Here is a 17231-nt window from a genome sequence, read left to right as displayed (position 1 = left end):
GTAAACGAGCTCTGGGACATAATCTGGAAAGTACTGACATATGTTAGAACATATTTGCACAACCTCGAAGGACTTAAACTCCTTTTTCTTTCTTTCTTCCAAAATCTGGATTCCTCCTCCAAATTCAGCATTGGACCTGAAATGCCATGCATTTCTTATGCAGAAAAATGGGAGGCAACGAGTCTTCTTAAATGTTTACCATTCGTGCTCTCAAAAGAAAGCAAATGGGGATGTCATTTTGCTGTTCAGGTTTCTTTTTCGGATTACCAGATGTGCCCTGTTGCTTTGGCTGATCACTCAAGCAGTGATCTGTGAGTCCTCCTGATGGTTATAAAGTCTCCATTGTCCTTTCTGCTGTCCTGACTCCTTCTCCCCCCCCCCCTCTTGTTGCTCTAAACCTCCAGGCCAGGCACAAGACGTTTTCACACACATGGCTGAAGACTTTATGAAACATGCAATAGACATCGTAGATGACCTGCTGGAAGCCAATGTCAATGTTACTGTTTATAATGGACAGCTGGATCTCATTGTTTCCACCATAGGTAAGGATGGTTCCTGCTGAGGGCAGGATAGCAGAGGAAGGGGACAAATGACACTCTTGCATGGCTCTTTTGAAATCAGTTCTGTGGGTCCCTAAATGGTGACACTGTCTCTTCCTATTAATAATTATCTGGCTTTCTTTACATGTACCCGCCTTTGCCATGAACTTGTATGTAAGTTTATTCACTTTATATCCCACCTTTCTCCCTAATGGGATCCCAAAGTGGCTTATTTCATTCTCCTCTCCTCCATTTTATCCTCACAAGAACCCTGGGAGGTGGGTTAGGCTGAGAGTGTGTGACTGGCCCACCGTCACCCACCAAGCTGCCATTGCAGCATCCTAGTTTCAACACTAACCACAATGCATGTGGGTACAAGGAGAGAATAAAAATTTCCCCGGAGTACTACTACTGTACCATAGCTGATTTGGTCAGTTTAATATTCTTTAATGCTAGCTGTGTCAACTCAGTTGGATAAATGGTTTAAACGATGGCTGTTTGCACCAATGCATCTCACAATCCTTCAGTGTGAATGAATGATGTTTAGTTACGGTCAAAGACCATTTGTCAAAATAATACCTTCAGTGTGTGCTCGGCACCTGTTCTCATCCTGCACCCCACAGACTTATTATTCCTTGCAAATATGGTGAATTAAAAGCACCTTATCTATACTGGATTGAATATGTGGCAGTGAATTTGGCAGAGCACGTGTGATGGCACAGAATGTTCACAAACATTCCAGTGGTCAGGGGAAATTCCAGTGACTCAGGAAGACAGTATGGTGAGCAACAGAATATTCACACTCCGGTTTCCGTGAGGAGAAGCAAGAGTTAGCAGTCTGCCAGGATTACCCAAGACCTGAGGTCAAATGAATAAGGAAGCAAAGAGACTAGAAGCCCAAAGGAGGACAGTCAGAATAAATGAGCAGAGTAGGCAGTGAACTGAGTGAGTGAGTCTTGAGGGGCAAATGTGGGCAGAGGTAAGCAGAAAACAGGGAAATTGAGGAGAAAGATGGGCTCAGAGGCTGTAGAAGACGAAATCTCAATTATTTCTGGCTATATTTTGTATACGGAAGGCCGATGTGTGCTAGTGAGCTTAGCTTATAGTAGCAAAGAGGGCAGTCAAGGGCTATGAAAGGTATTTATCCCAAAAAGTTCTCATTTCCTTGGCAGCACCCATCAGTTATTTTTACTGAGATGTGTAGGCTTTTTTGTTCTTAAGAATGTGCTATTCCCTGGCCAATAGATGAGTGCCAATCTTGGGACTCACTTCGTAAACACACACGTTTTTATTCTGCTCTGTTCTGAGGATTTACCTTGTTTTCTGACTGATATCTGTAGTCTGAAACACTAAAATCCTGATTCCTGTCTTCCTCTCCTTGCAATTGCATCACCCTAGGATAAGTCTTCCTAGTTTGGCATGAACACCCTAGGTTATCACATAAGTGATGCTCTGTCTTCTTGGTGCTTGGGGGGGGGGTCAACATTGGGAGGGCTTTTAATGTCCTGGCCCCACTGGTGGACCTCCTGATGGCACCTGGTATTTTTGGCCACTGTGTGACAGAGTGTTGGACTGGAGGGGCCTTTGGCCTGATCCAACATTGGCGTCTCTTATGTTCTTAAGTCAACTCAGAATTTCACATACCTTACACAATATTGAGAAGCCATTCAAACAGTTTATTCAGTTTGCTGATGTTCATAACAGACACTGCTAATCTGGGTTCAGGAGCCATTTTGCTTGTACTCTAGTCATGTTCTGAGGGCATAGATTGGCTTGGTGTTCTGAAAAACACATTGTACTGGTGGAATGGCTGCATAGTGTTTAAGGTTACCGCTGGGTCATCTTATCTCTGACTGAAACTCATACTTATGTGTATCACATAAGATGAGCTTATATTCAAATGCCCATATCTGCATTCATCAACCCTAAGGTGATATTTTGTGGAAGTCTGACTTGGAATGAGGCTACTGGGTGTGCTTAAGATGCAAATAAATGGCAGCTGGAGAGGTGAATGCATAACCAATTAAAAAAATAATTTCAAAGGTGACTCCATGGGCGATACTAACAATTATTAGAAAAGGCAGGGTGGAGATGAGAAACTGCGCCATAAATTTACACGCTTTCTCTCTATTCAGTCCATCAATGCACATCAGTTGCTTTGAGATTCTTGCTCCTGCCTTTAAATGGCTCACTAATTATGTAATAAGAGTCCTTGGGCAATTACAGCCTACCTTTTAATATCTTTGGGATGTCTCATTCTGTTGCCAGTTGGAATGACTTCACTCCGTCTTGTCTTTTTCATCTTCTGAGTTTCACACAATAACCTGGTATTCTGTCCAGAGTCAGTATCTCTCTTGGATCTTCCGGTGCCTCTGATACAAAGCTTTTTCTTTGACTGAATAACACAGAAATAAATGCATGATAAAGGGGCAGGGGGGAGCAGTGCCGTTTATTAGTCTCACAATAGGATATCTGTGTTTTTCCCCCCCATACCCACCTGGCTCTGGTTTTTCTTGGCACTTAGAATTGAGCTGTACTTCTGTGGGAGGTTTGAATGCCTCTAGAAAAATAATGTTACTTTCATGCTTGTAATGCCTGTTGGCCAGAACACCTACTTTTACCATTTTTTAAAAAAAAAAATATCTAAAAGTTTGGGGTAATTGACCACTAAATCAGTCGTTGCAGTGACAACTCTGTCCCACTTAACTGTGATGAATCTGGAGCCTGTTGCTTGGCCAGCTTTCTGGATTCAAGAAGAATTCAACCCCCCCCCCCCTTCTCCTTGAATATTTGATGAGTGACATTTGACAAAATCCCCAGTTCATGCCAAACTCTGAAATTAGGTTGACAGGCCATATCAGGAAATGCTGGATAGCTGGCTCGCAGCATATTTAGTGCTTCTTCTACAGGAGCCCTCTGAGTCTCTAGGTGACTCATAGCTGACTGCATTTGACACTTGGCAGTAGCAGCTGCTGTTTTTGTAGGTGACTTGCAGAGGTATTTGACATCTGACTGCTACTGTAAATGGTCTTGTCTGCCAAGCAGCAAATAAAGGAGCAGAGGGGACAGCATCATTGCAGGTGGGAATCCTGCTTTCAGAATACTCTCCTGCATAAATAGCTCAGAACAAAAGGAAAACAAACACAATGGGGTGAACTGAGCTAAAAAAAAAACCCCTCTTTTCCCGGTATGCCAGACTTTCAGGGAGGATTGTATATGTGTGCATGTTTTTAATCACTGCGCTGTTGTTCCAAACAGTCTGAAGTCCACCCTAAGGATTCTATCACCTTATTCCTCTGCACATGTAGGTCAAGCCAATGTCACTGGATCACTGGTTTTCTTAGATGACAAAACCAAAAGGGGATTTTCTTTCCTCAAATTTTGAATTAAAATGTAAGTTCAGAATGTTACCCAATCTTGGAAGGGTTATCCCTCTGGGATGGAAAACCCACCTTATTTGTGGTGATTATTAATTTTTCTTTTTGGAAGGCAGGGGAGGCTCAGTTTGGTTGAACTGCAAACCTTCTGGCTCTGATTCCAACTTGAATTCTCTGAAAACAAGGCACCAGTCTCCTTGCTGTCAGCCATCTTGCTAAGATCAGCCCTTTCTCTTGGTTTTTATGTTCAGGCCAAGAAGCATGGGTCCGCAAGCTGAAATGGCCCAAGCTGAAGCAGTTCAGTGACCAAAAATGGCAAGCTTTATATGCATGCTCCAAAACTGAAGAGACGGCGGCTTTTGTCAAGTCCTATGATAACTTAGCCTTCTACTGGATTCTAAAGGCCGGGCACATGGTAAGTCTGTTTCAGAGGTCCCCAACCTTTTTGAGCCTGAAGGCACTTTTTGGAATTTTGACACGGGGTGGTGGGCACAACCACAAAGCTTGTCTGGGTTGGACCTTGCCACATTGATCCATGCAACGGTGACCTCCAGATTTGGACTACTGTAATTCGCTCTATGTAAGGCTACCCTTGAAAACACCTCAGAGACTGTAGACCAGGTTGCTGACCAGAACATCACAGTCAGCTCGTATTACTCCAATTTTGCGGCAGCTGCGCTGGCTACCTATTAATCTCAGGATCCAATTCAAGATGTTGGTGTTAACCATTAAAGCCTTTAATGGTCTGGGGCCCTCATATCTATAGGACCGCCTCTCCTGTTACAACCCCTCCCCACACTTCCTTCAGTCATCCTCTAGGGGACTCTTGCAGGTGCCGGGCCCCAGAATAGCTTAGTTAGCTGTCACCAGGAGAAGGGCCTTCTCAGCTGTGGCCCCTGCTCTGTGGAATGCACTCTCTGATGACACCCATGCTTTACTGGACTTGTTTAGTTTCTGCAGGGCATGCAAGGCCAAATTGTGTTTAGGCTGACCTTTACAGTGTAATCCACATGTCTGGGTTGTTCTTGTTAATGTTATGATGTTAATCACATATTTTAATAGTTTAACACTTTAATATTCATATTTTGTATTTATTGTCTGCTTTTCTGTTATTTTTATTTATGTGGTTTTAATGTTGTAAGTTGCTGCAAGACCCTTTGAGCAAGCAGCAGCTTAAAAAAATCTAATAAATAAATAAAATGGCTGCCGCAGGAGACAGAGCCATCTGCACACTGTCAGGGTTCTCTGTAACTCTAATAGTAACTCTTCAGCATCAGCATCAGCAAGGCCTTTTAAAATGAACATACTGTTTTAAAACATGTTGCAAACAGGCTGCTTACCTTTGGTCACACAGTGCAGATCTCTGTGCTGTGGTGGCAGCTGCTGCCAAAGCAAGATTTTTTAAAAGTCTGCACAGCCAGTCAGAAGCCACGCTGGGCAAAAGCCCTATCTGCTCCCACCTTCTCTCTAATAACTCTAGGTGGGCACCTGCAAAGATGTCAGCAGTGCCACATTGGGGACCCCTGGACTGTATCCTAATTGAAATCTTTATTGCCCAGTGCTCAAAAGGAAGCCAGATGGCTCATGCTGTACATTAAAAACAAACTTCAGTTTGTGAACAATTAAAACTAAGACTCTTCCCATAATAAAACAAAGTAGAGCATCACACCTGCACACGCTTCAGCAATTCACAAAGAATATTTCACCATCCGTTTGCCTTTCATTGATTGTCAGAAGTCCAACTGGAATAGCCAGGGTGTTGGGACTTGATGTACTACTTCAACCTGGTGGAACTCTTTGCTGAGTAACATCTGTGCCCAGATGCAGTTCCGCAGGGGCCGTAAGGCAGAGATGTTCCGCCAGGCTAAGATCAGTGATGGTGTCCATCTGGCTGGCAGTCCCACTCCCCCACCCCAAGGTGGTAGCACTCTTGGAAATGTTTACCGCCATCTGTCTAAATTGAATGATTTGAATGTTATCATAACTTTAAATGTTTTGGACTCATATGATATGTTTGTTTTAATGTGTTGCTGTACACTGCACTGAGCCCTGTTGCAGGGAATGGGTGGTCTAAAAATTGAATATAATAAATACATTCAGGGAGGCACATACAGAAGAAGCCTGGGGTCTCAGTCTCTCAGAAGCCAAATGTCCCATCAGGGAAGAAGCAATGGTCAGGAGAGATTGTTTGTACCGGAAGATACTGAATAGCCTGGAAGGAACAATATAATATTAATGCAGGCCGGCATGCTTTCCTTGCTTAAATTAAATGCTCTTGTTGCAGACTAAGCGTGTAGGAACAAAGAGTCAGTGAAAAGAAATCGTTCTCCTAACTGGGTTCTTAAAATGGAGTCTTTCCAGTGTTACGGTGTCTCTTATGTGTTCAGAGAGAGAACAGTAGAAGGCCAGGCTTATGGATACTGGAGGCTGTTCCCTTTGTAACAAGGAAGTGAGAGGGTGGGATAGATACCGCTATTAGCATTCAAGATGGCAGCCTGGAATGAACAGATTTCTTGTTTGACCTTGATGACTGTGCCAGGGCATGCTTCAGTCAAAGTGCTTCAACTGTGCCTGTCTTGTGCTTGAGATTAGCAGGCCTTGGTTTTCTGAATTTATTTATTTTTTTCATTCCATATGGAGATTTCTTACATTTTTCTGGCTTATAGTCTCTAAATGGCAAAGGTCCTGGGATGAAAGATGCCCCTAGGATGTTGATAGCAGGCAAAACACCTAAGTGGAATATGAAACCAGCCGGGAGCATCACTCAAACTGATGGAAAATTGTGTGCTTTTTTCCTCTATCAGGTACCTGCTGACCAAGGTGATATGGCACTGAAGATGGTTCGGATGGTGACTCGCCAAGATCACTAGCAGAATCGAGGCCAGCTGGCTTGGCTTCCTTGAGAATTGTGATGACCTGCCCTGCCTTTTTTCAATTGCACATTGGACTGCAGCAGGAACAGTGGTTGTTCAGCGCTGCTGTCTGCCTCTGCCATTGGACTCTATGCAAGATATTTCAAGGAGGGGCCGATGCGGCCCTTGAGCAGGCACAGCCGTGATTACTGTGATTCTCTGTTCCCGCACTGCATCCACTGACTTCCAGTGTGATGAACCATTCACTGAAGGAGCAGCTTTGTGCCGTGTTACTTCTTGTATAAAATGTTAGGTGCTTTTGATCAACTTCACGCTTAGGCAAAAATGTTTCAACAGTCCTTTTACAGCTTATTCCAAAGCATGTTTACCAGGGAGTACATCTTGCTGAGTGCTGTAGGCTTAGGCCCATACAGCACATACAGTGGAAGACAATCCTTCTCCATCTCACGTTATGTGTGTGTGGGGGGGTCAACCTCAGGGGTAAGCCTATTGAAAGCGTGCACCATTCCTCTTCCCCTCCACCCAGCCTCTTTTCCTGATGATGTTGGTTACAGCTGTGTTTAAAGACATGGCTCCATGACCAGTATGTATAGGTTGGCCTTTGGGCCTAGTTTATGTGTAACTCTGGTTCCCGGCAATTTTTGCTTAAGCCCAGATCAACTGCAGCCTGTGGGGGAGGAAGGGGCTGGTTAACCCCTTTGCCTCCAGCTTTTTTTCCCCTGCTCAAGCTCCCTCCTCCTCATTGCCTTTTGCCCCATAGGGAAAAACTCCCCTATCTTCTGCAGGGCAAAAAGCAGCTGAGAGTGAGAGAAGCTGAGCAGGAAAACAGCTAAATCAAAGGCTAAGCTATGCCTCCCCTATTCAGTCGAAACAGCAACAGCAGCCATAGGTATGAAGATTGTGTATATTCTGAGCCTCAGCTCCCCCATCCAGAAGGCATGTTCTTGTCTTGTGCCTGCTGTGCCTCTTGTGCTCATTAGGAAATGCTCAGGCTTCGTAGCCACCGGCGTTGATGTTGTGATTGCAGGCAGGGCAACGTAGACTGACCGCAGTGTTGGGAGAGGAGTTGTGAAGGAGAAGCCACCAGCCCCCTTCTCTTTCCATTGCAACTTGACATTGGCTAGACCAAAATGAATCGGAGTACTGCCTACATTGGGGGGGGGGGGCTTCCAGTACTGAAGTCCAAGGGCTCTCTGCCATGTGGATGTTCTCTGTAAATTTGCTAATGTGTCGTGTTGATGGCCGAAGGGCAGCCCGGGGAGCTGAAGAAGTCAATAGAAGTGATAGCCAACAGGCTGTTGCGCAAGCCTCATGACATCTCTTGGGGCCCAGATTCCTTCTTGTGCTGTATTGAACCAGGCAGCCAGCCATTGGGGCTATTGATATGTACTCTAGTTTTCTTTTTCACTGTTTACAAACCATTCATGAATAAAAACAGACACTCTTTTTCTGTAGTGTAAAAGCCGAGACGTGTGTGTGAATCTCAAAATAAGGAGCAGAGAATCCCATAGTTCTGCAAAGCGAAACAAACAAGATGAAAGGGATTGTCTGGTCGGGTAGTGCAAGGAGCAGGCAAACGGTCTTCTTTGGTGCTAGCGGCAGCTCATTTCCCCCTCATGCTGTTGCTCAAAGAACATTCCCAGGTTCAAATTGCATCCTTACTTGTGAACAATTAAGCTTTGCAGCAAAAGCCCCAGTTTTGCTTAAGCAAGCTATATGTTGGGAGTGAAACCCAATTGCAGCTTTATACATGGCTTAATGCATGTATTTCTAATGACTGGGGGGGGGGATGAGGCTCAAACCATATTTGCATGATGCATTGTGAACCCTGAGTAAGCTACTTGGAAAGCATAGTCTTCAAGCAATCTGTAGGATTTTAATGCATCTTTATTTTAGAAATGTGTAGTCCGCTGTTCCACAAGTGTATGGTAACTCATAACTGTCCACTTGTTTCTAAGAGCTTGTCTGTCTCTAGTGGCCTGGTCAAGATGAGCAAGCTAATTAATCTTGGTACAGGCTTCATCAAAGCAGGCCTGTAGCCAGAATTTTTTGTTTTTTGGGGCACCTATTATGCTTGTACTTAGAAATAATACATAACTGGAGATTTTGGGAGTGGAGCCTGAGGAGCATGGGGTTGGAGCCTAAGGAGCATGGGGCTTGGGGTGGGGAGAGGAGGGACTTCAGGGAGATATGATGGGGCCCTCCAGGCGCCCCCTGGAGATCAGAAACCCCAGGAGAGAGAGATCGGCTTCCCCACCACCACCACGATGCCTTCTCTCTCTTTCCTTTCCCAGCCCCCCCCCCCCCCAGCAGCAGGGAGGTTGGGAAAGGGAAGTTGCCCTGCCATTTCTGGTCAGTTTCATTCTGGAAGGAACAGCTGTTAAGGCTTAACAGCTATGGGGAGAGGAGTGAAACTGACCAAAAGCAGCAGGGCAGCTTTCCTTTCCTTCCCCAGCTCTAGGCAGCAGTCGGGAGGCTGACCCACCACTTTTGATCAGTTTTACCCCCTCCTTTCAGCTGTTAAACCCAACTGCTGATGGGTGGGGAATGAAACTGACCAGAATTTTTTTAGCGGTTCAACAGCCTCAGGGCTGTGGGGATAGGTGCACTGGGGGTGGGGGTGTCTGGCATCATCAGGTGGTGGGGCAGGACTCGTGGGTGGGGGGCTCTGCCCCCAGATGCCCCTCTGTGGCTACGGGCTTGGTTGCCGGCCCTGGGTTGGGAAATACCTGGAGATTTTGGGGGTGGAGACTGAGGAGGGCTGGGTTTGGGGAAGAGAGAGATGTCATCAGGGTACAGAGTGCACCCTCCAAAGCAGCCATCTTCCCCAGGGGAACTGACCTGATCCCTATTGTCTGGAGATCAACTGTAATACCAGGAGATCTGCAGGCCCCTCCTGGGGGTTGGCAATCATAGTCTAACCCATCTTCCTAAGAGCATAGCGGGGATCCATTTAGTATCCCTGTTTGCTTCGCTTCTGTTGTTACTCCATCCTCTTGAGGCAGCCACCTCACTGCATATTCCTTGGTGTCTGTGTGTGATTTTTTTTTTAATTGGTGGAAGCCCAGGGAAAGTGTGGAAGAGGGCACTTAGTACAAAATTCAGCTTCCGGGAGGATTTGCATTGACATGTTTTCTGAACACGCAAGTTGTCAGTCTTCATGCCTGTGAAGATACGCTTGAACAAAAGTTGGAGTGATGACTGAATCAGATTTCAAAGGTGGGGCTTTAGTGCAGAGCTTGTTGCCCTTCCCTAAAGATTAGCAAAAACAGATTATGCAAAGTGAGAAACTCCGCAGTTATCAACTCTGTTTACAGTGGCTGCAGTATTCAGCTTTCATGAGCTCCGAATTTGGGTTGAGGGTACACTGGGGGAGGGGGGGATAGTAAAAGCACAACTCTGGTTATGGTTCCCTGTAGCCTGTTCCTATTGTCTATACCTCTCCTTTTATTAGGTCACTTTGTGGGAAAACAAATGTATTTTTTTTTAATTAAAACATTTACATCCTGCCTTTCCTCTTGGTTCAAGGTGGCTTAGAATAATATTCCACTGAAGTAGTTCTCTTTTTTGTGTGTGCGCTTATTTGTCTGCACAGAGTTGTGCCAGGAGGTACGAAGCCTCCAGCCTCCCCCCCCCCCAAATTCCCCTGGTGCTATACAGCAGCAAGGCCTCGATTCTTTTATTGATCTATATAGATTACCTTTCAAAAGAAGGCTCCTCAGCAGGCAATGAGCAGCCCACTTAAAAATACCAAAAAGGCTTTAATAAAACAAAAGTTTAAATGATCTGATATTTTCCACGGATACTGGTGGAACCTATCATCTTCTCCTGTCTGCAAAAGGGGACCTGAAAAAGAACACATGCTGACTTCTCATGGGTAAGCAAAAGGCGAGAGCACTGAGCCAGATATGGCTCTTCATCACCTGCAATCTGGCCCCTTTGTGGTACTACTCATTTTTACAGGGGCAAAAAAGATGTCCTTGGGGAAAGCTGGATAGAAGCCTGTTACCCAAGATCTATTTAATGTATTTACTTATTTCATTTACCCCTGCCTTTGTCCCCAAATGGGAACTAAAGTGTTCTACATCTTTCTTCTTTCCTCCATTTTATCCTTGCAACAACATCCCTTTGAAATAGGTTAGGCTGAGAGTGTGTGAGTAGCCAAAAGTCACCCAGCAAGATTCCATGGCAGACTGGGGAGTCCTACCTGGGTCTACCAGATCCTAGATCAAGTCTCTAACCCCTACGCCACAGTGCCTCTCATATCTCCTTTAGTGGAGATGTCAGGCACTGAACGTTGGGGACCCATGAATGTAAATTGTGTCACTGAGCCAGGCACCCCCTGTCTCCCTTTTCAAGCAGTGGGGCCAGAGGATTTGATGCTGTGTTTCTTTGAGCATCTTGTGTACAATACAAAAATCCTTAGGTTTCTTTATGTTAGAGTTCAGAGACGGAAAATGATGCAGAGGGATTTTACTATAAATGATTGCCCGGGATTAATGACAGTGCTGCTATTCCTGTGGACGTTCATGAGGTTGCAATGAACTGCTGAGCCACTTGGTGGAGTAGTGGGACTTTGAAATACTGTAGGAATGTATTACTGTAGAGTAAGACTGAGGGCTTACAGGCTGTTTCAGGAGGGTGTGTTGGGAGATAAAAGTGTATACCGTAATAAGCAAGAAAATTCATGTATTCCTTCACAGTACATATGGTTTGAATGATACATGTGGATTAGTTCCATCATGGGGGGGGGGGGGGGGGGAGACAAACACATGAAGTTGCCGTATACTGAATCAGGCCCTTGGCAGTGCTTCTCTCGAGTTTCAAGCAGAGGTCTTTCACATCATCTACTAGCCAATTGTTTATTAGCTGGAGATGCTAGGTATGAAACCTGTGATCCTCTGCACACCTAGTAGATGCTCTACCAATGAGCTGCAGCCCGTACCACAAATATCATGCATACATCATCTTGGAGGCAATGGTCCCTCTATTCCCCCCCCCTACTGAGCAGAGCAGTTCACATCCTGAGCAGAATAGAACTGCTGTAATCTTAAAATGGGCAAGGCAAGAACCGGTGCAGCTCCAGACTGCTGCTGAGCAGAGCTTCCTGTGCTAAAGAGCAGCCGCTCACGTGCAGGAACACTGGCTGGAGGATTTGTTCACCATGTGTTGTGGGTGTGTGGCCAGATTTATGACGACCAAGGATTGCTGGACTGCAGTTCAGGAAAAACAACACACAAGCAAACCCTGTGATATGAACAACATTTATAAGATTTACATTGCTTTTCTAAAACTTTACAAGATTGCAACAATTTGTCCAACATTCTCACTTATACAATATTGTAAAAAAAGTCCACATAGTCCAACATAATGAGTACCCGGTTGTGAACTCATTTCAACTTTACAGTCTTCCTCAGATGTAATCCTATATTTAAAGGAGGTGTCAGCTTCTTAATCCAGCTCAGTATTGTAAATTCTTAATTTCCTTCATAATATCCTGGAATAAACCATAATCAATAAATCAATAGAGCATTTGCCAGCCAGAATAATGAAGGCTCTCGCCAGATAAAATAAGGGCTGGATTGCTACTATCTAAATAAATAGTTAGTGTTGATGGAGAGCATAGCCAGTAAAATCCAGGAGGCTTTTTTGTACCTACAGAGGATTGGCTTGCTCCCAAAATAAACACTTATTATGGAACCAGAAGTAAGTTTCCTATCAGTTAAATAACTATTTTCCGTGCAGCTTCATGTGGATTTTTATTGATTATGGTTTATTCCAGGATATTATGAAGGAAATTAAGAATTTACAATACTGAGCTGGATTAAGAAACTGACAGCTCCTTTAAATATAGGATTACATCTGAGGAAGACTGTACAGTTGAAATGAGTTCACAACCGGGTACTCATTATGTTGGACTATGTGGATTTTTTTACAATATTGTATGTGAGAATGTTGGACAAATTGTTGCAATTTTGTAAAGTTTCAGAAAAGCAATGTAAATTTTATAAATGTTCATATCACAGGGTTTGCTTGTGTGTTGTTTTTCCTGTGGATATCTGTGATCCCTTTTGTTTGGAGTGCAGTTTAGGCCTGGTTGCTGTGCCTCTTCCAGTTATTTTGGTTTTCTAGTTTGAAGCAGATATATGCAAAGGTGACAAAAGTTCCCAGCTATCTTTTGGGTACTGAAGTAACTTTTCCCCCCTTCTTAGCCATGAAAATGGTAAATCAGTTGGAGACCTGGGATTCATTCAGATTATTCTCCATGAATCTCAGGGTTGCTCATATGGACACAACCACATGTTATGCACATGACAAGCCTTTGAGGTAGGCTAGGGTGAGATAAAGTTGGTGCCAAGATCAACATCCAGTGAAGTTCCAGGCAAGCAGGAATTCAAACCCATGTCGGCTGGGTTCAAGCCGAATGCCCTATCTCATGCTGCTCTGAGATGAAGTGAAGGATGGGGGCAAACGGGATACAGTAAAGCGAGAGTGAGGTAAAGCAGAAAGACCTGGCTGGGGGGGGGGGATCAAGGCCCCAAGTGATGAGAACCAAAACTCAGTACTACCATGAGAGGCTTCTGATGCAAGTCCAACACAGTGGCTGCAAGTGGAATGTCCACACCAGGGGAGGCATGAGCAGCACTATCTGAAACCTATGGTGAGATCCTATGGATCTCTGCTCTTACAAATCAATGTTTCTTCACTAGTGGCCCCTACATAAATAGGATTCCACAAATGAACTGAACATTGGGAATTAGATAAGCATATGGAGCAGAGGTCCATCAGTGGCTATTAGCCACAAGGTATAGATAGGGACTCTGGGGCAAGTGATGCTCTGTCATCTTGGTGCTTGGGGGGGGGGCAACAGTGGGAGGGCTTCTAATGTCCTGGCCCCACTGGTGGACCTCCTGATGGCACCTGGTATTTTTGGTCACTGTGTGACAGAGTGTTGGACTGGATGGGCCTTTGGCCTGATCCAACATTGGCGTCTCTTATGTGGTCGATTAGGTAGAATTACACAGAGCTGGTTGGAATGAACCTATCATAGTCCAGCCTCTCCTAAAGCATCTTTAATAGGTATCTGCCTACATTGGTGTCTCTTATGTTCTTAACATAAAAACCTCTTTCTGTCTTCTTCACTCTGCCCCATTCTTGAACTATTTTGTGGTCGATTAGGTAGAATTACACAGAGCTGGAATGGACCTATCATAGTCCAGCCTCTCCTCAAGCATCTGTAATAGGTATCTGCCGAACATTGTTTTGAAAATCTGGGCAGGTGTTTTTTCCCCTTCAAGGCCCACATAGCCCACTGCCGAATTCTTCTTTCAGTTACTTTTTCCTAACATTTGTTCAACCTCAACTCTCCCCTCTCCCTAGTTTAAATCCATGATCTTTAACACACAGCTGACAGCATAGACAACCATATTTTGCAGACCCCTTTAAATGCTGGAGGTCTGTCCATATATTCCATATTGACTATTCTCTGTATGTAAAGCATGCTTGGTGCTTTTAGTGCTTTCTTATTAGATTTGCTTCCATACCCTTTCTGGCAACTATTATGTCTTGAGCCACAGGAGGACGCAAGAATGGACATGCACAATTAATGCTGGAAAACCCCACCCGTAGCCTCGTACACACAACCCCTCTGCCCATTGACTGAACGCATGGAGAGGGACCGAAGGCACGAGCACCCTGGCTCTGTCCCCCACCTCCACACGATCACCAGCTCATTCACGGTGCCTACATGCGAAACAAGTGCCTGCCCGTGCGTACACTCCCTTCTGCTGATTGGCAACATTCAGAAAGCAGCATCCCCAATCACGGGGAGGGAAAATAGGCACAGACGTTTTTCCACACATTTGCACTGTGCAGCCAGTTGAGAGATCCTTAGTCCCTACTATCTAGCTTTAGCATTGATCAGTTATTTCAAACCGATATGTGAAACTCTGCCTGAGCAACCTTCAGCTCCTCTGCCGCTTGACCCTTCTAACCGTTCCCTCCCAGTTCTTCTCCTTCTCTCCAGCTCTGGTTGGTGGCTGCCTTCTCTTACCCTGATTCCTCCAGAATAATTTCATTTCAAAACAAACCCTTGGGTTTTCCTAGCACTGCTCTGACACTTCTCAGGCTTCTGGCTCCTCCTTTGCTAGACCCACACTTCTTCAGCTGTTATCCCCCCCCCACTATGGTACACCACCTGGTGCTCAGCTTCATAGGGTTGCCAGCTTCCAGGTGGGGCCCGAAGAGCTTCCAGAATCACAACTCTCCTCCAGGTGATGTCAGTCCCCCTGGAGAAAATGGCTGCTTTTTTGGGGTGGAGGGTGGACTCTATGGCATTATACCCAGCCGAGGTCCATCCTTACCCCAATCCCTGCCCTCCCCTGGCTCCACTCCACTCCTCTCCCAAACCCCCAGGAATTTCCCAGCCCGGAAAGGCAACCCAATGACAGTTCGTGTTTCCTCTCCCTGGCTCCCTTGGTCTCCTGCCCCCAGTTCTGGCCTTGGCAGGTGACGGGATGCTGCAGGCTCTGGGGTTGAGGGCCATGGCAGTATCTTGGTGCTACAGCATTATTCAGAACAAGCCAGTGAAGGCTTGGGAGTGAGACGGTAAAACACAGATGCCCTCCTGTGCATGCAGACGCAGCAACAGAACTCTCCAGCCTTTAATTAAAATTTATTGGAGCAAAAGGTTAATGTTATTGGTCTGGGAGAGGAATGCAGCTAGAAACATGTGCACAATTATGCTTCTATTGTTCATCTATCTGTTGAGAATGTTACATGGGCCCCCTCTGGAGTGAACGCAGCCTGCAAATATATTAAAGACGTTGCCACTGGCTGTTGAAAAGCAACCAGAATTACAAATGATAAGGTCACCAGCCTTCGGCTAATGCGATTTCTGCACAAGCGTTGTGACACCGGCTTCACGCTTACTAAATAAGTAGAGATGACATTGATGGGAAAACATCTGGCCCTGATGGAAATCCTACACATGCTGCAGGTACCGGAGGGCCTCTCGGTGAAATTTCTCCTTCTCAGTCACTAACCTTTAACAAGCTAAAATGACAAGCCCATCCAAAGCGATATTTCAGGAGCAGAGAAATCACTTCTGCTGTGTTCCAGGAAGCACGAGATCCAAGCTGAAGGTATTTCTGGTCATGACTAATGCAGCAGCCAACACCTTATTATCCAGCTGTTCTGGAGAGTTAGTTCACATCTAGTGCTTCTGTACCTTTACAAAATCAGCCCTGCAGCTACAAGCATCACACCAATCTACTCTTTTAGACCCTTCCCACAAACTGGCATGCTCTAAGAAGTCAGTCCCCATCCCACAAACGAATAACATATTATTTCTCAGTGACTACTAGAATAGAGAAAATGTCCATACCAAATATTTATATCATGAGTAAGACTCAGCTATACATTATACAGGAGATCCAATTACCTGTACCTGTAATTCCACCCACTGGGGACATAATAGCTTTGGAGAGAGGCAATTTAGAGCAGGAAAGTGGTTCGGGTGGGGGGATTGAACATTTCTCCCCTCATGTTTCTGCTACTCTGATCAACTTTGGGCTGTGCATCAATATATCTAATTCTCCACATAGTCAAATCTGTGGATATATAAATCCAGAGATTGGAGCCATGAACAAACAAGACAGATCTTTCTAGACCTGAAAAATGCTCCAGGTTTGCAGAAAAATATGAAAACTTTTTTAAAAATGAGGGGTTAAACCTCCCCCAATAATAGAAACAGCACCTGTTGCTTTAAGAAACTAGTGCACTCAATGGCAGTTGCTAGGCAACCACAACCGTATTGGCAGCCTTTAATCCTTGGTTTCTGTCAGCAGAAAGCAGGAGGAGGGGGCAGGACCCTTTCTAGGTATGTGGGCCTTTGAGTGAGAACATCGGGACCAGGCCTACCAGGAACAACCAGACAACTTGCTAACATGCATGAATCACCCAGGCCCAGATGCTTGCTACTGTTCAACTGCAGCCACCCCACAGAAGCCAGTGTTGTATAGTAGTTAGAGTTTTGGACTAGGATCTGGGAGATCCAGGTTCGTAATCCCCACTGTGCCATGGAAGCTCACTGAGTGACCTAGGGCCAGTTATAGATTCTCAGCCTAACATACCTCACAGGGTGGTTGTGAGGATAAAATGAAGAACAATGATGAAAGTTTCTTTGGTCTCACTGAGGAGAATGGCAGGGTTTACATGAAATAAATTCATAATACATAAAGCAGAAGGTTGGGGGGAGTACATAAAAGTCAGACTGATGGGTGGGAAGGAGAGAAGAAGCAAGGAAAGCTGAGGATATGCTCAGGAGGTGTGGGGGGGGTGTTTCCAGAAGAAGGGACAAGAGGAAATAGTGTGGGGAAGGGGATACAGGGGGAAATGAGGTTCTCCCCCCCCACACACACACACAAATCTTTGTGGATTCT

General features: G+C 45.2%; 1 protein-coding gene across 1 annotated transcript in view; it reads left to right on the top strand.

Annotated features, from left to right (window-relative positions):
* SCPEP1 (serine carboxypeptidase 1) overlaps positions 1 to 8221 on the top strand; it is a 30531-nt gene extending 22310 nt beyond the window's left edge. Inside the window, exons 11-13 of the mRNA XM_015428087.1 lie at positions 405 to 542; positions 4168 to 4331; positions 6721 to 8221. Coding sequence (XP_015283573.1) covers positions 405 to 542; positions 4168 to 4331; positions 6721 to 6786 — 368 coding nt within the window. The 3' untranslated portion in view covers positions 6787 to 8221. The remainder of the gene's footprint in view (positions 1 to 404; positions 543 to 4167; positions 4332 to 6720) is intronic.
* Positions 8222 to 17231: the final 9010 nt, after the last annotated feature.

The sequence above is a fragment of the Gekko japonicus genome, unplaced genomic scaffold (genome assembly GCF_001447785.1).
Source record: "Gekko japonicus isolate JY-2015 unplaced genomic scaffold, Gekko_japonicus_V1.1 scaffold1091, whole genome shotgun sequence".
NCBI classification, from domain to species: Eukaryota; Metazoa; Chordata; class Lepidosauria; order Squamata; family Gekkonidae; genus Gekko; species Gekko japonicus.
The sequence above is the reverse complement of the archived record's forward strand: the minus strand, read 5'-3'. Positions and strand labels throughout refer to the sequence as shown.